This window comes from Schistosoma haematobium, chromosome 3 (assembly GCF_000699445.3).
Source record: "Schistosoma haematobium chromosome 3, whole genome shotgun sequence".
NCBI lineage: Eukaryota > Metazoa > Platyhelminthes > Trematoda > Strigeidida > Schistosomatidae > Schistosoma > Schistosoma haematobium.
Window position 1 is genome coordinate 46,642,179 of NC_067198.1, and position 24,648 is coordinate 46,666,826.

Sequence of the window (24,648 nt, forward strand, 5' to 3'; positions counted from 1 at the left end):
TAAAGACTTTCCCTGGTACTGACAGTAGTGTGATGCCTCTGTAGTTCTCACATTTGCTCAGATCTCCTTTCTTTGGAATCTTGATGAGGTGTCCTTCTTTCTAGTCCATCGGCACTTGTTCCTCCTCCCAAATCTTTTTGAATAGAAGGTGAAGCATGTTTGTAGTTAATTCGATGTCTGATTTCAGTGCTTCAGCTGGTATGTTGTCGGGTCTTTCTGCTTTCTCGCTCTTGATTTGTCTGATGGCCACTAATTAAAGATATGGAATGCCAAAATAAGATCACCTTGTGTCCCACGATAAGATAGGGGGAAAAGTTTAGGCGATTTAAACGTTCATCGTAAAGGAAGTTTAGAAATACTTTTCACTAATTTTGTGCCCATATACTAAACACGATCAAGTGAGCAAGTATGTTTAATAAGTCATGAACCGGATGTTTGGATACAGTATTCCAAGTTTGGTTCTACGTAGGTGGTATATAAGACTACAAACATCCCATCAAATCATCTGAATGCTCTGCGAAGTAACCATAACTCATGGAAACTTCCGGCAAGTTCTGCGCTGCAATGTGTAGTTGTTTTGAAAAGGTGAATTACTATTACCCTTATATCTTTATGTTCCTGCACGCTTGGAAGTAATGTGTAGAATTTTGTTCTACTTCGTTATTAGTACTGCTCTAATAATAGACCTGATCCCTGAATTGTAGGTTTGTCACATTGTAACTGACTAATCAATAAGATCTTACGTGGAAGTCACATCATTGTCTACAGTGACTCATCGTATCGTAACAATTACCATTATATGATAGAGAACACATTCAGGCTGGAGATAGGACAACATATTTAGAATGAGTGAAAACAAATCATACAGAATGACTACTCCTTCCAGGCTGAGCCATACCACCCGATTGGATCCAACTGAGCGAATTCTTCCCGCCCTCTCCATTGATGGGTTTCTTCCTGCGTTAAATGTTGAACGTCTATTTTCCCAGTTGTCTCGTGTTCAGCTTTGAGGATTGTGTGTTTAGAGGCCAATGCCACCACACTATTCTCTCACGAGAGTCAAAGTAACCTTGGCTCGATACCAAATCCAATGGAATTGTCGCGCGCCGGAGGTTACCAGGAAAAACAATAGTACTTCGGGTATTGATAAGCTGAAAGATAAATCAAGAAGAAAGCGGCAGAAACTGATCGAGAAGTATTTACAGTAATTTTAAAATGTTTGGTTTTATTCTTAACACACGAAAAATGGAACTTTAGGTGATTATATAGGAGTTAAAGAAAGTGGGGCTATAACAATCAAGAATGATTTCTTTTATGTATATTTTAATAAATCATCGTAATATGCGTAGTAATAGCCGTTGGAAAATAGCTTAACTTACAGGTAGTGCAAGTATTTCATGTTTAAAAATATTAAAAACAGCTATTATTGTAGAAATGTTACCATTGGTATTATTTTTGGTTTAAATTATGAAGTCAAATAAAGTTTATTCCAGTAAGTTATCCATATGAGTTGATTTCCAATTGCATCTGTATTGGTAGGTTAAGTGAAAGAACAAAAGAATAACCGTGGAGAAGAAGTATTCAAACTAGTGTTCCAGTTGATTTGTTAAGTTTGACACGGTTTATTTAGCTACGGGTAGATTTTCTCGAACTCATTATTACTTGACCGTGATAAAATTTAGTAATACTACTAATACATATGAGTGGTTATAAAAATTTTTTGCTTGAAAATATTGATAATTATTTGTATTTCGGACAGATAACCAAAAGCGATTCGTTAAACATGGTTGTCTTCTTGAGAGATATGCTCAAGTCTCAATGTTATTTATATCCATACCAACCGGCTGATGGTGCATACAAGTTAGTTGCAGGTAAGGAGTTTAGCGTAATGTAGGCAACGACATATTACAAATATAGTGATTAGGAATTATTGGAATCGACAAAGCCTATGCGATATGGGTATATATGCTGTGGTGTTGGACGATGCTTCCGGCTGAATAAATCTTTACAAGATGATGAGCAGTGAGTGATGCTCATGTGATTATTAGGGAGAACATAAGTTGTAACCAGAGGAGTACATTCCCAACTCATGTCCACGATAATGACATGAACCCTAGTCAGTATTGAGGTAAACTCGGCAGTGTTTTCAGTTTGCAAGAGGTTCGCTCGACTGCTGACACTGATGATTTGCATGCATGATTGTGTCGCTAAACCTCTAATTAGACTGACAAATTTTTAGGATATTTACCGAATGAGCAACCGAGAGAGAAACATATAGAAATCATCTGTGATGGATGGAGACAACGAGAAAACAACACTATTTAGTGATAATTGCAAGTTAATTTGTTGGCCGATTTTGTTAATAGTTCCACCAATTTTATCAAACATATTACGTGATTGTCAAGTCCTGACAATGCCTTATGACGATATCGTAGAACCATTATGTTTAACTAGTTATAGTGTTGATTTAGGATTATCCAGTGAGAAATAGGTATTATTGTTTAAGATGATTCCGAAATAGCATGAGTTTGTAGCGTTAACGAATACCAGCTGCCTGATTATATTATAAATTGCAATTTAAAAATACTCTTCTACAGCATTAATCTTAATAGTAGGCTTCAGCTAGTATATCTTAATTTTCATGCAACAGTAATCAAGAGTTGCCATTGCTACGTTTTGCTCTTCGTTTGTTGTACGAAAATAATCGATTTGGGTAGATATGGCTATCATGTGCCAACTGCCTTTCGAAAGTAGAGAAGCATCTAGCAATGGTCTTTTTTGATGTAGTTCGTATTTTCTGGAAATCATACTTGAATGGCTCGTATCTAGTTGACAATGATAAGTCACAGGAGCGTTTTCACGCCTCAACAGCTTCCGGTTTTCCTTGTTATTCCATGAAGGGCAATGCTAATGCCTTCGTGTTGGCCATGGGATATAGGGTTATCTTATCGAATCAAATGTAGGGTTAATCTTATTCCATTCGTCTTTAATCGGTCCAACTGCACTGACCGACAAGCCTGTAGAGGCTGCAAGTCTCTAGTTACCGGGATATTAGCTTGCCAGGTATCAGGACATGATGGAGCAGATACATACTGTATACCATGTGTCCAAAAACCAAAGTACAAGATGATCATTATTTGCTAGTGTGGGAAGGTGCTGAATGTCGATGACGTTGTATTAGTGGCAAGTAAAGACTAGGTACGGCAATGACGGTTCATGTTTCAAATCAACATATGTCGCTTTTGTGATACATTGTACAGGTGCACGCCGAATAATGGTTGATAACAGGTTGATGTTAATCATTCGCCTGAAGCTCTGAACTCTATCCAGTTGATATATGGTGCGTTGAAATCGCTTACTAGCAAACAGCAGTCGGCCTTCCTCCAGCAACAGATATCACCTAAGATCAAGTCATCAACAAGACAACATGTACTTCCGTATACTCCTCTTATTGTCACTAATCTATGTCTAGGCTTAATCGTACAACGAATTACTTCATATGTACCACTGTCATGCGCTTCTGATGTGATCGATTGTGCATTCGAGTGATCTATGAAGTATAGTAATATGCCTCCTCCGTTGCCATTTATAATTCAGTCAATTCTTGAACAGATATATCATGCAGCGACTAAAGAACACTCGATACCTACGGTGGGCCACATTTCTGTGTTAACAAATATATCGGGATATAACTCATCAACCATCAAATTTAACTGAGACTTTTCATTTCGAAGACTATCAGCACTCGTGTATCATACCCTTGAGGTGTTTTGAGAATCACTCATTCTACCTGTACAGCTCTCGGAAGCGTTGGCTTCCAAGACCTGAATACACGAAAACCCTGAATGTTAATGTATGTTTTGACATTTTGATTTCACTTTTTGAACTCAATTAAGGCATTCTTTCACTATATTCGATCGTAAAGTGACCAACCCGGTCGGGTACGAATATTCAAATCACGAGTTTCGTAAGTGTTATTGAGCATGACGTCTCTTTCTTTATAACTTGGTTGGGTCTCAACTCCAACCCACTTACCGAGTCTTATTGTTTATATAATATATATCTCTAGAACTTCTGTCAGTACATTTCTGGTAGTACATTTCACTAACTCCAAACAGTGTGTGTGACTTTTAGCACGGTCAAATTCCGATTAATCGAACTAGGAACGTATTTGACCTCCTTGAAAGTTATGTTTATGATTTATAATGGTGTTCTAATTTCCCCCTGTTAACTACTGGGGGATTTTCTATAGTTATTTTTAGACCAGAATAGTTTGATTCGAGTAAACTGCTTACAGTAATATTGTGTGGGTCCAAGCATTTGCAATTACTACTGGGTTAAAAAAATCGTCTGACCTAGGGACTTTCGCAGAGTAGCTTGTGACGCATATTGTGAGACTACCAAAGACTTGTCAACTGGACGGGTGTTATTTGTGGCTGTATATTTTCTTTCTTTCGGCACTACCACTCACCTCCCACCAGTCGGTTTTACTTAGGTCTTTAGGTACTGATGTAGTATCGTGATTATCAACATCCAGTGGTGTTTCACTCGTTAATGGTTTCTGAAGAGATTTACCTATTGCATGCTGAGCATCCGGCTGTTTGACTCGTCCCGCAGCAGCGCTCACAACACTAACAGATCCTTCGCGGTCATTATATCATACCTGTAAACTGACATGCCTCATGTAACAGACTGTTATTTGGGAATAAATTATTATTATGACCCGTGTTACCAGTTCAGACAACGCCAGAAGGCTAATTGCCTCCAAGATAAGTGATGGCTTACTCAAACAACAAAATATGCAAAACCAGAGAGGGTTAGGCTTTGAGTGCATATAGATGCTGTGGGTTTTAAACGAGTAAACATCTTATGAAACCAGTTTCTACACTCATCGCATTGCATCCTCTTCTCTACAGCGAATAAGCAATTTGAATGTCAACATATTTCAGTAGAGCCGACCATTTCAAACGGATATCGAGGGGGGAAATTGACCAAATACACCAGACAATCACAACTAAAAAGAGTAATACAAAGTGGATTTTGAAGAAATTCGAAACGTAAACTGAAACTAATCGAGCCAAAGTCTGTCGAGTATTCCTCGATGCAATAAATACGCAAAGGCAAAGTTGATTCGCAACAATTACGAAACCACATAACATTTTTGAAACGATCGTGCCTGACTAGGACAAGATGATTAACTATATGTGTTGGGACGGCTTCCGAGAATTATGACAGAACCCCCAGAGGCCCAAAAGGAGCCGAAGTATTTCCATCCAATCAGAAAATGATGGGGATTTCTAGAATATCATTGTGGCATCCTATTATTGGACGGTAGCATAACATGCTTCTTCACGAATTACTTGAGTTATTATGTTGATATAACAAACGCTAATATCTACAAATACCCATGATCTTCTGTACATTTTGATTCTTAACCAACAAGCACTTTCTCCAGTCTTCTTCTGCCTTTTGATTTGCGACTGTGAGGGGTTCTATACGTTAGGGTGCCGTAGATGTATACTGTATTCTGCGTTAATCAAGTGGCAAAACTAACAATATGTTGTTTGAGTTCTAAGTATCAGCGACATCAAGTATCTCTTGATTATAAGACTTTATGTTCATTCACAATCCAGGTGGTATAACCTATGAAAAAAATATTCGAGGAGTGAGATAGAGTAATTCTTTTCAGTAATTATGGCACTTTGTCTGGCAGCGGTACTCCTTGAGAACGCTCATGTTTAAGATGAATTTTATAGCTTTTCTGGTGTGTATTGACGGCACAATATGATTTAGTATCAAATTGCATCAAAGCTAATTTATTATGCCGAATACCTCTCCGACTAATGTTTGTAGCCCTGAAATGGTTTTACTTCCCACTGAGAAACCCTAATAAAGGCATAACAGGACAATTGTGCTAAAACGAAGTCCCTTTCTGACCCTACAAATCGTATAATAATAAAAATGATCTGTAGCAGCTTTGAAGAGAAAAACAGAGAGCCGTTTGTGTACCTGTATAGTGTGTTTTCAGCACTTTATTACATTTTAAAAATACACATAATACTATACTTTCGGCTTTTTTTCATTTACCTCCATTTATACTCTCCTTTGTCCATTCATCGCAATAATTAGGTTTATTGCCTTTAGCCTTCTAAAATGCTCTTGCTTGGAAATTGGATTAATGAAAGAGAATAAGTTTAAGTAGTTATACCTTACTTACCCATCACTATAGATTCAACTTCAGTAGCCGTAAAGATTATTTGCTCTGCATCTCATTCCTTCCCTTTTACCAGCTTTTTCGGCACCTTTGTGATATGCCACCGAAAACACATATGGAACATGTGACGTCGTCCCACACCATCACTAATACTTCAGATATCTCAGAAAGATATAGGGCCGCTATTTCTAGAAGCTCTCAACTCTATGTAAATTAATTCTCGAACATCAGTTGCCCGTCTCAACGCAACCCTCATAGAGCTAGCTAACTCCTGTATCGACAATCCGAGTCTCATTAATATTATTTATATTTCTATGTGAAGAGTGTTACCACCCTGATTCTTTGGCCAATGTGCCTTGTAATATATCAACCATACTGACTAACTTAATACAGTTAAGATTATATCTTCTGTAACAATTTGATCAAGTCGGTAAACTGGCAAAGACTTTTATTACGAAGAAGGTAAAGACCGCATTTTCCTTATTTTTGCCACGATATGCTCAACCGCATTTAAGTTACACATATTTAATGAATTGTAATCAGCAGTAAAATCTAAAATGTTTTAAGTAGACAAATTGGTAAGGGATGTAAGAGGATGACTAAGCGCAACAAACCCTAAGGGCAGACACACGCCATTTTTACAGGGGCGATCTACAAATTACAACATTTGTTGGCCCACAGTATGCTTTCCAAGTAAGGCCGTTAATTAGATGTATTCAATAAAAGTGAATAATAGTACATTCGTGCAAATGTCTTGAAGCGTGAATGATTAAGCTTGTATTTTAGTGTTACACTGAGTACATTCTTCAAAATATTTTCAAAATGGCATCGCATCCACGTTACACACGAGGTCCACTCTCCGGATTATTGTGTTGGAATTCTGGTTGTGCTAAGTATTTTTGCAATGCAACGTTGTAAGTTTATAGTTGTTATAAAGTAGATTTGTAGAGCACTTTGTGTGGATTATGAACTTGAGAAAACGCGCGTGTCAAGTTTGTTACAGATGTCAGAAGTTCCATAGCTGTGGCCTCAGAGCAAGGTTCTGAAGAAAAACTTAACAAAAGGAGCAGCAGGCACTCGGATATGAAAAATGCTTAATATTTTGTAATGGAACGGAAAAAGGTATAATAAATTAGTAGATTTAATTCATGCTAGCTATTGTTGCAAGAGTGAAATGTTGTTAGACGCTCCAGATGAGATAATGCAATAAGAAAAAACAATGATTTGTGATATTTACTAGGGTGGAGTAAGTTCAAATCAAGGAAGGGAATTCAAGTTTGGAATAAGGTAAGCTTTTTATTAGGACGGAATGTACATATATAGTGTGAAGTGTTAAGAAAACTAGTAACTTCATTATAAGCATTACTGTCCAGTAGATCGCGCCTTTACTTACTTACTTACTTACGCCTGTTACTCCTCGTGGAGGAGTATGAGACAACGATAAGCCCTTCAAATACAATAACTGGTCCAAGTACTATGTTATTAATCCACATTCATTCACCCTATTGTTAAAAGCACGGCAAATGAGAAAGCTGCAAAGGATTATGTTGGCTTGTCTATGAGTGGTTCGTACTGGAGCGATTTCAACCTGCACACGATCCATGACAAACGACCTTGATTATTTCCGTAAACCGATCTAATGCTTAAATTACATTAACTCTCTTTTCTGTAAGTGTCCACGTGAATAAACTCGAACGACGGCAACCGAAGTTAGCAGTTATCACTGACTGAAACAAGTACCTATGCAGAAGTCAGAGCTTTAAATGATTTCCTAACAGGAAACCATGTACTTATAAACAGCACTCGCGCAATTTTTTAAAATTTATTATTATTATTATTAGAAGCTTTATTCAACATTATATTTTTGGTACATAGAATTCTCAGCATAAAGTGCTTCAACAAGTTTCCTTTTCTTATATCTTGATCGATTGTGACGATAAATTTTGAATGATGACCAGTTAGGTGTTAGGAATTCGATAATCCACATTTGATTAATGATCATTCGCTTCATTGCGTATTGTCAGCCACCATGATATCGCTGATTGTACCTTTCTGTATCCCGTATAGCAAAAGGTTGTAAACTTTTCATAAACGCGCCCGAATAGATTATGAGCAGAATAGACATACTGATGTGCTAAAACAAACAACAAAACAGATAACTTGGAGAAATATCTAGATCGGCGGAACAGATAGCCCAGATATCCGAGCAGGCCGCCGTAAATTAGCGAACTGAAAACACCAGATATTGCACACAAATTGATGACTAAAGAGCGTTTCAACTATAAGAATGGGGATATCTATCACATTCCACTAATTTTATGAATCAACATAAAAATTGGAAGCCGGTCAAAAGTGGTGTACCACAAGGCACCATCTTAGGCCCTCTGCTCTTCCTTCTCTATGTTAATGAGTTACCGCTGTTACTTAGGTCGTCGACATTATTGTTTGCGGATGACGTAAAAATCTGGAGAACAATAAAAAGTGCGGCTGATCATGTGGATCTTCAAGCTGACTTAGACGATTTAGTTAGATGGGCTCGAGAGTGGGGCTTAGAAATCAATGCTAGGAAGAGTGTACTAATGCACGTCGGTCACGGTAATAGTTACCGTTACACTATTGAGGGTAAGCCTCTTCCATGCGTTCAAGAGCATAAGGACTTAGGAGTAATATTAAGTCATGATTTAAAAACAACTGCGCATTGCAAAGCAGCCGCTGTCAAAGGTTTTCGTGAGTTATGGTCACTTCGCCGAGCGTTCAAATCTTTTGACGAGGAAACGTTTCGAATTTTATATCCCACCTATGTAAGACCACACTTAGAGTACTGTATCCAAGCAGCTGGCCCGTGTCTGGTAAAGGATACTAACTCCCTTGAGCGTGTCCACTGTGTGGGAACGAAATTAGTGAAGGGTCTTTCTAGACTCCCTTATGATGAGCGTTTAAAACGCCTAGATATTTTCCCCTTGTCTTATAGTAGGACACGAGGTGACCTTATACTGGCATTTCGTATCTTTAATTATGATTTGGGTGTTAATATGTCTTATCTTTTTGCTCCCTCCAGCACTAATAATCTCCGAGGTCATAGCAAGAAAGTTCATAAACCAAGATCTAATAAACTTAAAGTGGGGTCCCGTTTTTCTCATCGAGTAGTCAATGATTGGAACGCCTTACCCGAACAAGTGGTATCAGCCCCATCAGTGAATGCTTTCAACGAGAAGATGGACCTTCACTGGAAAGCAGTGCTTCAGGATTAATACAGGTTCATCAACCTACTATCCTTATTACTGAAGACTGAAGACTGAATTGATCACCTTCAGATCAGGCAGTTTTAAAGTCCACATTAGTACATCAAAAAAATCAGTCATAGTACTTCCAGTCGTGATTCTCGAAAATCTCTTCTTAACCAGTAACCCATTACAATCCCTCAGGTACAGACCCCAAGGAACTGACTAGATAATGACAGTGTCCAGAAAAGTTTGAACTTTCCAGTTTTATGGTTGTATGACCTTGCACTCTTACGGTTCGAAGGTCGTGTGCATTTATGTGCAATGCCCGTGTTGAGCCCTCTCGAGTTTCGTGATTGTGTTGTGGACAGCCCGAATTTTCGAAAGGCTTTGTCAGACCATGAGGCAGACTTAAAAATCGCAAACAAGAAAGTCAAAAGTGTTCTAGTGAACACAAGGAGAGTTTTCGAAGCTATGGAATGTAAGTTTTTCGTGGACATATTTCTAATAAATTTCCATAAGTAATATGATTAGTCGTCTTCTAAGTTTTTATTATGTTCTTAATTCAGCGTGTTAGTCACTACATTAAATCAATTGGTTGATAATTGGTGTTTTGTTGCTTAGACTTATCATTGTGCTTTAGATCATTAATTAAGCCACAGTATTGTGCAAGAAAAAGTAAAAAAGCAGCGTGAAAGCAGTAAAATTGTTTCACATGTAAGGTTCATTTGCCACAAATGTCCATCTCTTGATAATCAGGGCAGTTAAACCAAGTTTTCCTAATAATGATGAACTTAGAGTATGATCTAGCACAGCTTTTAGATTTTAAGACATTCCATTTGTGTATAACTCGTTAGGATTGTATAAGCTATGCAATTGTTACCATTTTTCGTGTGAGAACTAGACTGGCATCACTATTATCGGTGCCAGGAAGGTTTTTCAACACTATGTTGTTGAACCGAATGAAAGGTTCTATGGACGCCCAACTTCTAGAACGACAGGTTGGATTCCGTAGAGTTTAATCGTTTACAGATCAAATTGCGACACGGATCATTGTTAAGCAATCGGTTGGATAGAATTCGTCAATATACATCAACTTACTTGACTACGAGGAAGCGTTTGGCAGCGTGGATAGGAGAGCCTTATGGAACCTTCTTCAACATTATAGTGTACCTGAGAAAATCATCATCATTGGGGATTCATACGACGGACTACGCTGCGAGGTCTTGCATAGAGGACAGCTGACAGATACATTCAAATTAATGACCGGAGTCAGTCAAGACTGCCTACTCTCACTCTTCCGCTTTCTTCTGGTGGTTGACTGGATTGTGAAGACCTCGACATCTGAGGGAAAGCACGGAATATAATGGATAGCTCGGAATCGACTAGAAGATTTGGACTTTGCAGATGACCTTGCCCTTCTACCTCATACACACTAAAAATGCAGATGAAGACAATTAGTGTATCAGAAGCATCTTCCACAATAAGCTTTGAGATACACAAGGGAAAAATCGAAATCCCCAACTCCTACACGGAGAACACCAAATCAACCATACTTGATGGTGAAACTCTGAAGAAGGCAGAATCACGTACCTGGTCAGCCTCATCGATAAAAAAGTAGGATCAGATGCCCTGGTGTAGCCGAGAGTTGGGTGGACCCGCCCTCCTTTTCGAAATGCTCTCACACGGATCCCAAACCAATGGTGCACATGGGCTCCAGTATCCTGAAGGAACAAATGGCGTATGAACCAATCGTTGGTCACCGGTTACCATGGGACTGCATCTCCTCACGATGCTCCACTGCCTTGTGGATTGGACCTTTAGGTCAAAGGCTCGGGATGTGGCCCTCTAAGATAACCACCTGCTTCGATCTGGGCACCCGGGCAGTATCACAGCCCACACACACAAATATGGTGTGGCGCATATATATTTGGTGCCCTCTTGTACCAATATTTGTGTTGAAATAAATATAAAAGGATCAGATGCAGACGTTAAACCAAGCTTTTCTTCGGCTTGCCGTTCTGATAGCCGTTAGTAGTAGCTGAAAAGTTTGTATATCTGCGTAGTTTTGTGGGTTTTGATGCTGGCGTGACCGATGAGATTGTTTGTTTGAACACAAATATTGAGACAAGTTGGCATGTATATATATATATATATATATATATATATATATATATATATATATATATATGCGCCACACAACATAAATGGGATTGTGAAGTGATAGAGAACGTAAGGTAAGTTTAATGGAAAAACGACAAAGATGAATCCGAATCAGTAAATGAGAGTGAAATAAAAGTAAACTAGTAATAATTATTATAATTGCATAAAAAGATCAATCAGAAATAATACGACCATAAAGAGTTTTTTCGGTTAAAGAAGTTACTCTCACTTTTATGAAGAAAGTATAAAAAAATTACAACAGAATCGCCACTGGTTTCTATACTGATTCATATTTGGTAACCCTTCAAAGCAATATGACACCATCTCTAGAACCCCGACCAGGGATTTGCGAAGGACTAACAAAAGCCAGTCCCGTACGGCTTTTTCTCATACTACGAAACCATGTCGTACACTGGCCACTCCTCTGCTTTTCCCAGCCTATTCCCACCGTTGGAAAACAATGCACGATATGGAATTAGCTTTTCGAAGCCACCAAAGTCAGTGTTTCAAGATATTAACATCAACTGAATAATCGTCACTGTGCCTGAACACACGTTGCCGACCCTCTGCATTACCATCATGGTGTTGCCACTGAATGTCCATAATCAACTCGGAAAGGCCAGGTTTTACAAGCGTAAAGCAAAACTATTCTCATCGACGCATCATAGATCCGGTCCTTTACAGCTAGACTTACATCACGAAGGTGCCAAAGATGCCCCAGATTGGCATAAATCTATCTGGTTTTTATTACACATGAATTGATCTCATCACTCATTCCACCACCAGCACCTGCAGAGCTACTCAGATACACGAACCTCTTGATTGCTTCTAACTGCTCACTATCAAGAGTGAATGCAGGTCTTAAGTCCTGCCAGTCTTGTAAAAGCACTTTGCACTTCGAAGGTGCAAAGCACGTACCATACCTACGGACACTAATCGCCAACTGATTAAGTGCGGATTGGATGGCTTGAGCATCATCGCACGGTAAGACAACATTATCCGCATACTCAAGGTAGAGAAGTATTTCTCTGTGCAATAGATTCACACCACCACTACGCACATCCATCAGATCTGTTTCCAGAGCGTCATCGATAGAAATGTTGAGGAGGAAGTTTGAGATTGGGCAATTCTGCCTAACCCCACTGCTTCAACTAAACGATGGAAATATGTGGTTGTATGTCCTCGGTTTGTCTAAATTGTTTGTATGTAAGACCTTCAAGATGTTAATAAATATCTCAGATTCACTCTTCTTCAACAGGAAATACCAGAAAACGGCCTTGTCCAACGAAATGGAGGCTGCCTTAATGTCAAGAAACACTACAATTTTTGGACTGCAATAAGTATGGCGGTGTTCAAACAATTGACAGAGGGTGAAAATATGATAAATACATCCTTGACCTAAACAAAAATCAGTCTACTCCTCGTGAATTAACTTTATATTGAGTTCTATAAAGCTATTCTGTTAATAATACCTGACCGACTGAAATTGATAAGTTCATAACTAAAACATTTTATAACTTCACTTTAAGTAACTTTCCAGACCATGAAATGAATTTAGAACTGTACCTTTAAAAACATCTAAGAGATATATAACAAAAACATTATTTTATGCAGACCCTAATACTTTAACAAATTGATATATTTGTCTTCAATAAAAAAATGCATCTGCTATTTCATCAAATAAAAAACTACTTGAATAAATATATGAAATCTCGTACTACACAGCTGTTAGATACATTTATGGTAATATTATCCTCTTGATTATCTGCTGTGAAATTTTCAAAAAAGTAACAGTTTATAAATATGTAGAATATTTTAGTGTAATCTCTGAATAAAATTCGGAAGGACTTTTTGACTGTGAATTTATTAAAAACAAAAATCATGACATCATTTGATATAGAATAGGTAGAATATGGCCAGTAGTGGCATCCAGGGCGCTCATTTCTCCCTATTTTAAACTCATCAGCTGGATATATTTACATTCCTGAGTTGATGTTCACCTCGGGACTTGAACCCAGTATCGTTTGTTCCGAACTCCATCACATCATCCACTTAGTCACTGAGTTCAATTAGCCAACCATTTGTGCCACGTCACTTATCATATGTTGTTCAGTTGTACAAATGGTTGATTATGAATAAAGCTATATATTCGGCGAAATATATGAAATACGATCCCAGTGAAGATGTGAATTCCGTCAATGTTTCAGATAAGTCGTTTCAGTAATCCCAAACATTTGTGTGAAAAATTGTCGTAAGACTAGCTATATATTTCTTTAAAGCACCTAGTCATGTTGTGATACTTAATTCAACAGAACGAGAATACTTTTAGCTGTAACAATGACTCTCTCAAATTCACTTAATCATTAGTTCATTTCAACAAGCCATGTGTTTGTCACACTTAAATTTAGACTTTAATTTTTTAGGCATTATTTCCTTGTTAAATTTTCAGACAAAGTGGTTGTATTATACTTTATAATGCATCAGTTATTTATATATGTCTCACAATGTAGTCTTTTTCATGTGTGCGACAATCCCCAGTAAATATCTGTTTGATTAATACATAATTACAAATGTAAGATAATATCAGTATAGGTACCTCATAGTGTAGCTATCAGTGGAATTTTGACACGAACAAATAACTCATAAAAGTGGTCAATTAGTCTTGATCAGCTTGTATTGGCATAAATGTATATCAACTCAAGTTTCAATACCACATCAGTGTGGTGAGATGAAACTAACAAAATGACTAGAAAAGGAGTCGAAGTAATGGTGTTAGCAATGATAAAAAGCATAAGAAATTACGGTTGGAAACATGGGATAAATTCTTTGAATAAAACATGTGAAATAATAATGAAATTCAAGAATTTACTCAAGATTGTGAACAAACACGTCTACTGCAGTATGGCTTATTCTAGTCCAGGTCGGTTAACATCTCTAATTATCACTAGAAATACAACTAGATGGTCTATGCCTATCAATGCAGCCCATCTCAACAACCAATAACTTCGTAGACCAATAGAATGTCTTGATTTTTACCTCTTAGACGTGTTCCAAGCTAGTCCTATCCTTGCCAACGCACCAAGATAGGGGATGATTAAACATGTGTAGTATTTGTTCTAGCCATCTCAGTCAGTGAGAATCCACCATTTCTTCAACTAGTTGTCATAGTACCCCATAGCTAAGCTCACCATTGCTTACTTGGTTATTCTGCCATACGTGTTGTAAAATATTCAAGTGGTCATTAATGACGAAGTCTTCTTGGCTTTATGTCACTCTAATATTTATTGTTGACATAATCTAACGTTAAGCTGCTATTATAAATGATAATATACGTTATCTCTTTACAAGTTCAAACGATTGGAAAAACTATAGTCTGAGTATAATTGGTATGTGGCTGTCAGTAAAATCCAAAACTCGCGTTTCTTCCGATTTACGACCCACCATACGAATGTACCTTTATCTCAGTGTTAATCTTCAGACTCGTCAGATAACGCCCTGTGGTTTTGAAACGAAGGATATTAGGTTCATGTCTCAGTGTGAATATCAACACTAAGATGCAGGTGCATTCAACTGATGAGTTCCAAACAGGACGAAATATGCGTCCTAGATTTCCAATCGGTTACTAAATATGCCAAAACTGGTAACATAATTCTGTATCAAGGCAGTCTGTTAAGTATGTACATATGAAAACAGAGACTGATCAATTAAAGCCCTGAATTCTAATAACGATAAATCACAAACACCTACTAACACAAAAAATGATGGTTTTTGTAGACAACGACAGATTAATTGTGTTGTTTTCCTTTCTCCTCAATGGTTCTTACAAGTTGATTAAACATTAGGAATTGCCCATTAGAGAATAGTAAATTATTTACTAGGAGAAATCATAATGTTTAATATAGGAAAGTTTTGATGAGGTTGAGGTTACAGGTTACACAACCTTTGATATTCGAAATCATGATTACAATGGAAGTCAAAAAGATCAAATAGTTAAAAATTTATAACCATTTATTTCTAACTATCTGATCTTTTGTTACCAGTAATGCCGTATAATGTTCTTCGATACATGATATATATACAATTGATTGATTACTGGGTGATGATCAATGTCATGTATGTCAGGTCTTTCTTAGTGCAGATCAAATCCTATCGACCAAGTTGCAATATGGTCACTAGTCTAGGTGACTCGACATTGCATGCAATATGTTGAGATAAGATAGTGGTTGAAGGTAGTCAACAGGAAACCCTGGACATTTTTATATAGTCTTTAAAAAGTGCCTATATCTTTGTTATACTATAATGATGTGTTTTCATAACAACTTCCAATCAAATTCGTTTGTCAGAAGGGGTTTTGTGGAGATTTTAGTAATTTCAATAGTCGAAATCATGCGTCAATTGAAGCTAGATCATCATGGAAAACCTGGAAGCACTGGACGGCCGTTCCGTCTTACTGTGGGACTCCTCAGCAATGAGCATCCACAATCCCGCCTCAAGAGATTCGAACCCAGGACCTATCGAATCTCGTGGGGTTGGGGTCGTGGATGCTCATTGCTGAGGAGTTCCACAGTAGGACGAAACGGCCGTCTAGTGCTTCCAGGTTTTCCATGGTGGTCTAGCTTCGATTGACTCATGATTTCAACTATTGAAATTCATTTGTGTAAATATCCTTAGTCTACTCTGTAATTTTTGGTTTCGAAATAATTGTCATAAATCATACTAAATAAAATGAATTCATGATGTTCTGCACAAATCGTCGTTCTTGCTCTCTTCTATAAGGAAGAAACAAAAACTCTTTTTAAATTTCAAAGTTTGATTTTAGCCTTCGAAATGTTATAGTCTGCATAGATTTCAGTAGTATAATATTCTAGTATTTATTGGTTTTTCTAAGTATATCTACTTTGTATTACTTGTTGAATTTATCGACCTCAGTTGGACTTATTATACTATTTTAATATTAAGTTCAATGTGTAGATAATCTGATTTTTTGTCCTTTTAATGTATCCGCTCTTAGATATGGACGTATATTGTTTTGTGCAGTTAAAAGTGATAATATTTGATAAATACCTGTCTACTTTTGCGTATATTACCGAACATATCCCATGATAGCTGATCTAGCTTCATGGCAAGAAATATACTTACATACTTACGCCTGTTACTCCTCGTGGAGGAGACTAGGCCGCCCACCACCACTCTCCATCCAACTCTGTCCTGGGCAGTTCTTTCCAGCTCTTTCTAGTTGTTATTCATCCTTTTCATATCTGCTTCTATTTCCCAACGTAATATGTTCTTTGACCTTCCTCTTTTCCGTTTCCCTTCAGGATTCCAAGTTAGGGCTTGCCTCGTGATATAGTTTAGTGATTTCCATAATGCAAATCTTGCAAGAAATGTGCTAATAATGATCGTTTTCAGATTTCTTCCTCATTGTATAGTACAATGATTTCATGGTACTCTTCAGACATTATTCTTCTTAGTTTATTTAACCTTGGAACTTTGTTAATTATATAAACAAATCACTATATGGTGTCGAATGTCATTTCATCGATTCTTCGATCAGTTAGTCAAACCCAACGTGCAACATGGTACATGTTTACATCGATCCAAGTTACCATATGCAATAAGCACAACAAAATGCAATTGTCTAGGTCAATCCCAGACTAGTAGGCATGGTCACATGATTAATGGTAATAAGAAGGATTAGGAATCTAAGGTACATTTCTAGAAAATATAAATTAGTGAAAGGAATTTTATAAGGAATCAAAAAGTTCTGAATCTAATGGAAGACAACTCGACAGTCCCACAATATACATGCAATGCTTCAAAGACACCCATGGGCGAATACTAGTAGTCTACGAACGTCCTCCATTTTTGAAGGTCACTGTTAAACTTACCTGTTTGTTTGTTACTTTAAAAAGCTTCTAGAAGAAAGTCATCGTGAATGTGTGGCCATAGTGTGTGCATGTTTGTCATATGAGTCATTCAATAAGTACTTTATTTCTAAAAAAAGTATTATGGTAGGGTCTGTCTCTTTTACTTAGGGGTTTGAGATTTTCACCCTTTTTATAACTATTTCAGTGTGTTTGTGTTATGCATCGAGAATTTTTCCCACGAAACTTTTCCTTAAAACTAGATAACATTACGTGACAAACTGATTGTTGTGTCGAGGTAGGATTCAAATTAGCAGCCTTTAAGTAGAATGTCCGGTATTTTAGTGACTGGGACAAGAGATCTAACTATTAAACAGTCTTTAAGTGTTATTATTTGACTCTGTGATATGAATAAATCCCAAGGACTTAGTCAAACTTTGCACTAGCTACTCATCCAAATCTTGTATAAATATAAATAAGTGAAGTTAGATAAGGTGAGCGTTTAGTTGATTGAGAAGCAAGGTATTTGAGAGAGGGATAACGTTGTCTAAACTACTAATTTCTGTAAGAATGGACAGCGACTGAACGGTTAGTTGTTCCGTGATTACATGTTTAATATCTTTGGATTAAATGGTTTCTAAGTAAATTTGTAGTTTTGTTAGCCTTGTATCACAGGTCTGGTCATTACATTTAAACCAGTCTTAAAGACCTCGGGGGTATCAATGCCCCGTACATTTGAAGATGTAATTTGAAGCCGAGTTAACTAATGTGTAGTTGATTAGTAAATCGCAATAACAATAATACTATTTAACATCCTCACAGAATAGATATTATTGTGATTTTCCCTACACTCAATTACACTGATTTCACTAATGCAATAAATGTATACGTTAAAACTCGTTATCTCCACACAAAATGTACTCGTTCTTTGAAACGACAAATCAAGACATTGAGATAACCAACTTCATGTAGCTTGTATTGATTGAGCTGTCCACAAATATCTGATCCAAACCTTTGAGGTGGCTAGTTATTTTAACTTTGTAAGAAATCGTGAACGATGATTTCTGTCGAGGATCGTAACCAGATTTGACCTCATATTCAAGGATTGAACTGTTGATTGACTTCTAGCTCTCCTTAGATAATCTTGCAGAATAATGGTTAGAAATGCGACTAATAAGTGCACATTTTGTACCAGGTACGCGTATATAGCCACCACCGGGGAAGACCTACTCACTGCCTTCTCGCGACGGGGCTGCTGTTTATGAAATTGAGAGAATGAAAAGCGAATTTTCAGCGCTTTAACCGGGTTGGTTGACAAAGAGAGTTCACTTAGGGGAATTGAAAAACTCTGATTCCAAACCAATGGTGCACATGGGCTCCAGGATCCTGAAGGAACAAATGGTTTATGAACTCATTTTTCACTGGTTACTATGGGGCTGCATCTCTTGACGTTGTTCCATTGCCTTGTGGATCAGATCTTTAGGTCTAAGGCCCCAGGTGTGACACCCTAAGAAGACCACCTGCTTTGGTTTGGGCATCCGAACAGTATTCCAGCCTTCATACAAATCGAATGATCTATGTGGCGCATATGTATTTCAGTACCCTTTTGTACCAATGTTGATGTGTTTAAATGAATAAATAAAACTCATAGGATCAGATCTTAATAACTTCATCATCAGAGAACGATCAAGAAATCAACTAAAAACAAGAAAATTTAAGTGTAATTAAGATTTTGCAAAATTATTTTTTCAGAATATTTATTTTTCAATTATGTATTCATCAAATAATGATCATAATGTAGGTGAGATTTCAGTGTAATGATTCACTTCCTATCATTTTTTACATAATGAGGTATGGTCTACACTCATTAATCACTGTAATAACCAATATGATGTTTATTTAGTCCTTAGTGTTCATCGAGTTTTATTGATTATGTTACTAGTTAATCACTAGTTTAAGTGAATCGATATTATGTGTCCTGTTTTGACATAAGTTAATTATAAGTACTTGATAGAAAACTCGAAACCTAGTTTATAACCTAGGTTATAACAGGAAGTATAGAATCACTGTTTTGTCAGAATATGAAACTTCCCAGAAGTGGTCATTCACAATCCTATCGGGGATCGAACCCAACACCCTTAGACCTGTTTAAACTATTGAGTTAGCATCTAATAATGTACATGTTTAATTTCAATCAATTCAGAAAGTAGTAAGTAAACTGCTTCTCACATTCGATATGGTTCAATTTTATTAGTTATAGTTTATCGCTAAATTTTTGTGAACTATCTCTCCAACTGACTCGGAATATTTTACACTCGTATTAAAAAGAAACACTTATATGGTGAGTATATGAACTTGTAATTGTTAAGTGTTTAAGTTGTACATGTAATAACATCTTCTCTTCTGGAGGTGCCTGAAAACGAAATTGGATCAGAGGTGGTCTTAGTGACCTGAGAGCGTGACCGCAGTGCCCAAGGGACAACTGCTTGAGGTCGGTCACACACGACCTTTTTATGAGTAATTTTTGTGTTAGCTCCGTACTTGTTGAGACCTTACCGCCAGAGACGGATATCCGTGGGATAAGGCGAGGTGTACATTTTTAGGGTCGACCTTTTCTAACCCCACCCCTCCTCGTGGGAAGGCAGCATTGCTGTCATGCTGGTTGTTTGAAGGAAACACCTTACTACTATCATACCTTTGTACAGTCAGCAATACGACTTCGCCTTCGGACCTCGGGTTTGTTGCTTTTAGTGTTACCGCTCTTCAACCGACCTGTCTGACATGGTAGGACCTTGAGGAACGGTTGCTCGGGCCAGTATAGCTCGGTTGCTTCATCACGATAGGCAAGCTCGACCACCACGTCAAGGTAGCAACAACGGTCGTAAATTATAACAGTTTGGTTCAATGAACACATTTATTCTGATTAATAAATGCTATTGAATATATCATAAAGTAAGGATCAGCTGTGATAAATAGTCTGGTTCGTTTAGTACAATAATCTCAGCAAATAATTTTAATAATAATAATAACAACAAACACCATGGTTTTAAAGTCCTACATATCTAATCATGTATGTGTTTGTTTTACCGAAGTTTTTCTAAAAAATTTTTTTTAATATCCATCTGGTTTTTAAGTTTTGTGTGTTAGTTAAGTTAATGTAAATGAATAAGTTAATGAATTCATGAGTTAATTGAAGTTAGACTACCATAGAAAATCTGGAAACCTTGAATGATCGTTTCATCCTAGTATTTGAATTCCTTCGCAGTGTACATCCACGATCCTACCTTGCAAGATTCGAACCTATGACTTATCAGTGTCGCGTATGAGCGCTTCAATGAACTCATGAATTCAATTATTAAAATTACTACAATCTTTACAAAAACCTCTTTCTGATTATTGAGTTTATATCATATTCATGGTTAGAATATAGGTGCACCTGTAATCTTGAGGGAACTGGTGCTCCCTGGCAGATTCGATCCCGTGTCACCCAGCTTCACAGTCAGAGGCGTTACCACTGAGCTATCCGGGCCGCGACCGACCGATTACAGGTACACCTTGCTGACGAGTGCCAAGTAGCACAAAACCCGGGTCCAGGGTTTCCTGTCGACTACCTCCAACCACCATCTAATCTCAATATATAGTGCACAGTGTCGAGTCACCTAGACTGGTGGCCACATTGCAACATGATCGATAACATTCGATCTGCACTAACAATAAGGACTTGACACACATGACATTGGCCACTACCCGGTGATCAGCCAATTGTGATCATAGGTTTTCTCTCTTTGTATAAACTCATCATTTTTTTCTCACAAGGTCAAAACATGATATGGAAATGAATAATAGCTATTTTTCAGTTTTGAATAAAGAAAAAGTTGAGTTTTATCCTTAAAAGGTTATGCAAATAATGTGACTAGTAGTGGGTAACAAGATGTAAATTTGTTTCTGTTGATTAAAATCCTTAATTGTTAACACCTTGTTATTATTAGTTCTAACATCACATATCTTATAAGTTTCATTAATTTTACTACATTAGAGAATAATGAAATCAAGAGATAGATTCTATATGAACTCGATTTACCATTCTCGAGTTATGCCTTGTCTATCAATCATTATCTTCCACATTCACAGCTACTTTTGGCTAGATCTTGTACAAATGTATATTTTCTATTTTGTGGTACGATGTGATCTGGTTAGTTTCTATATAAATCCAGTATGCTTGAGATACATGAGGAGATGATGAGATCGGTGTTCTGGACTTAACGGGTAGGGCTAGGCACGAAGCAGGTCCGATAAAGACTCTAGACTGCTCGTACGTCTTTTATGCGTCATTGGTCCGGGCAACAAATCACTGTTCTCTAATTGGCGGTATCATTACGTTATACATTGATAAGGGCACAACACCACAAGTTGTAACAATTGGCGACGGGTCTACAGTGAACTTCATGTTTATCTACAATCAACTGGTCTTTGATTTATGTTTGTAACTGTCAAACAGAGGGTTGTGTACTGATGTAAAATACTTCTTAATCTATTTATTGTATTATTTCGTTCACTATCAGCGTAAATTTTGTTTTATTACTACGTTTATTTTAGCATTAAATCAAGCGCTTATTGATTATGCTGAATCATTGAATGATTTTTCAGAGTATGCTCATCAGTCAACTTGTTTATCCCAAACAGAAAACGGTATGGTGTTCATTTTAACCATTTCTAATTTAACTGAAATAGAAGTTTGTGAAACCGATGATGATATTATAATTAAAAATGCCTTGTCAGTTTATGCAACTATAATTACAAATGTTGAAGAGGCTAGGCGTACTATGATTGTAAGTTTTATTGTTTGATATTGCTTAGTTACATATTACTGTTCAATCATTGGTGAGTAGTAATTTATCACAATATTTTCAAAGGTGTATAATGTAAAATAACAATGAGTTAAGAGGTTGTATTCAATCAGTCATTCTTTCATAATCAATGTATGAATCTATTCAAGTTGTTACATCTTAAATTGTCACATTGAGATAAAATCGGTAAGGTGAATAGCAAAAGAATCAAAATTAGGTAATATCAGTGGTACTAGGAAAGGCTAAACATGGAGAATTTGATTCGAAGAGAAGGGAAGAGTTCGTGGAATGAAAGTATGTTGTAATTTATCTTATTACGATCCAGATACTTTTATTGCTTAGCGACTTCTCACTAGAACTCCAGGACTATCTCCTGAGGAGTCCCATACTAAGACGAAACGGCCGTCCAGTGCTTCCAGGTTTTCCATGGTGGTCTAACTTCAATTGACTCATGATTTCAACTATTGAAATTACTAAAATCTCCACAAAACCCATTCTGACATTGAAATTCGTATTATTTTTTTTTTACAGTAAATTACATTGTCAAGGTTAAAATCAATAAATTAAATGTTCTAAATGCACTAATCATCATTGTGCATCATGGTAACTATAGACTAAGCAATTATGACATTTATTCATTTGTACTTGTATTTGTGTTTGTTTATGTTTGTGTGTGTGTGTGTATGTGTTTGTATACGGATACGTCCAGATTTCTAATGGCATATGAATATTATAATTGAATTCACATATTGATAATTATCAACATAAGATATTAACCATCTGTTATTGATTATGTATCCATCCATATTATGTTTACTGGTTGAAATGAAAAAAACAAAGAAAGTAGAATTATTCGGGTACAAAATTTAGTGTATTTTATATATCAATATCATAAAAGGAAATCAATAAAATAGAATAAAAATAAATGGGAATAATAATAATAATAATAATCATACAGTAACTATATCCTTACAAAAATAACCCCCGATGATAAGCATTGAATTTTCTTAATAATACACAGCTACATGACACACTACATCAGGGGAATCATTTCTCCAGTTTCGAAGTTGGCATTGATTATTAAGTTAATGTTTATATAATCAATTTGGCAAGACTATAATTTATAAACGAACTAATTAGATATAAGATAACGAGTCATGTATTTTTTTTGGTGTGAAATTCATTCATACATTTGATTAAATAAAGTTTTGACATTATAACTGATATCAATTCGTGATGAAAACCTTAATTCTAATTCCTAATGCTGACCATCAACTGTAAATCATAATTCTAACTGGTTTATGACACTCATTTAGTCCTAATCAGTAAGTGTCCACTTTCAAGGTCACTTCAGCGTCGTTCAAAAGTCGTCTATAAATGATAATCTCACCACTATAAAGTTTATTATTATTATTATTATTTTGCTCTTTATAGCAACCCAATAAAGAGCTGGTTTTAACTGAACTATCGGAATTACGTTCTCTATGGTTGGGTGGTCAAAATGTAAGTTTCTAGTTTTCATTATTAAAATAACAAACAATAGATTCACTTGATAATGTTTACTTGAATCTTCTCATTGTTGTTTAGGACTGCAATTGATCAGTCTCTTATTGGTATATGTGCATACTGTGCGTATTACTTCGATACTGCCTTAATTCACAAGCATTCTAAGCAAAGATAAATAGTGGTTAGCAGTAGAATCCAGAACGCGCGTTTCGTTCTATTTGGCTATCAGGACTCAGTAGCTAAGTAGATTATGCGATGGTGTTTGAAGCGAATGGTACTGACTTTGAGCCCCAGAGGGAACATCAACTCTGAGGTGCAGGTACATCCATCTGATGAGTCCCAGATAGGGCGAAACGCGCATCCTAGATTCCACTGTTAGCCACTATCCATCTTTGCATAGATCGCTTTATAGTTTACATAATGGATTGATCTTTTTTAGAGAGATACTGTAAAAGCTAAAAATATACTGGATAGTTTTTTCTTCCTAGTATGGGACTCTTGCAATAAAATGAGTTAAATAAAATTGGAAGTATAGACCATTAAATACCGTTTCAGTGGTTCAATGGTTAAGCGCTCTCCTAAAGACCTTAGGCTGTTGAGTTCGATTTGTGACAGGACTGTAAATGAATACTACATGTGAGTCTCCACGATCTAACGAAACAGCTATTCAATGTTTCCTGGTCTTCAATCGTTCTCTAACTAAAAGTTATTTTGTGATATAAAGTATGCAATTGAACATCTCCATAAATCCTTTACATTAATAAAGGGTTAAATAATCAAATGTTTCCCAATCTTTATTATTTTGTATAATTTAACTTCTTCACAGTTAATTC

General features: G+C 36.6%; 1 protein-coding gene across 1 annotated transcript in view; it reads left to right on the forward strand.

Moving 5' to 3' along the window:
* Positions 1-9,681: 9,681 nt before the first annotated feature.
* The window catches only part of ARHGAP26_1 (Rho GTPase-activating protein 26), an 83,136-nt gene continuing 68,169 nt past the window's right edge, over positions 9,682-24,648 (forward strand). The window contains exons 1-4 of the mRNA XM_051214007.1: positions 9,682-9,916; positions 22,059-22,151; positions 22,194-22,291; positions 23,744-23,812. Of these exons, the coding sequence (XP_051070031.1) occupies positions 9,760-9,916; positions 22,059-22,151; positions 22,194-22,291; positions 23,744-23,812 (417 nt within the window). The 5' untranslated portion in view covers positions 9,682-9,759. The remainder of the gene's footprint in view (positions 9,917-22,058; positions 22,152-22,193; positions 22,292-23,743; positions 23,813-24,648) is intronic.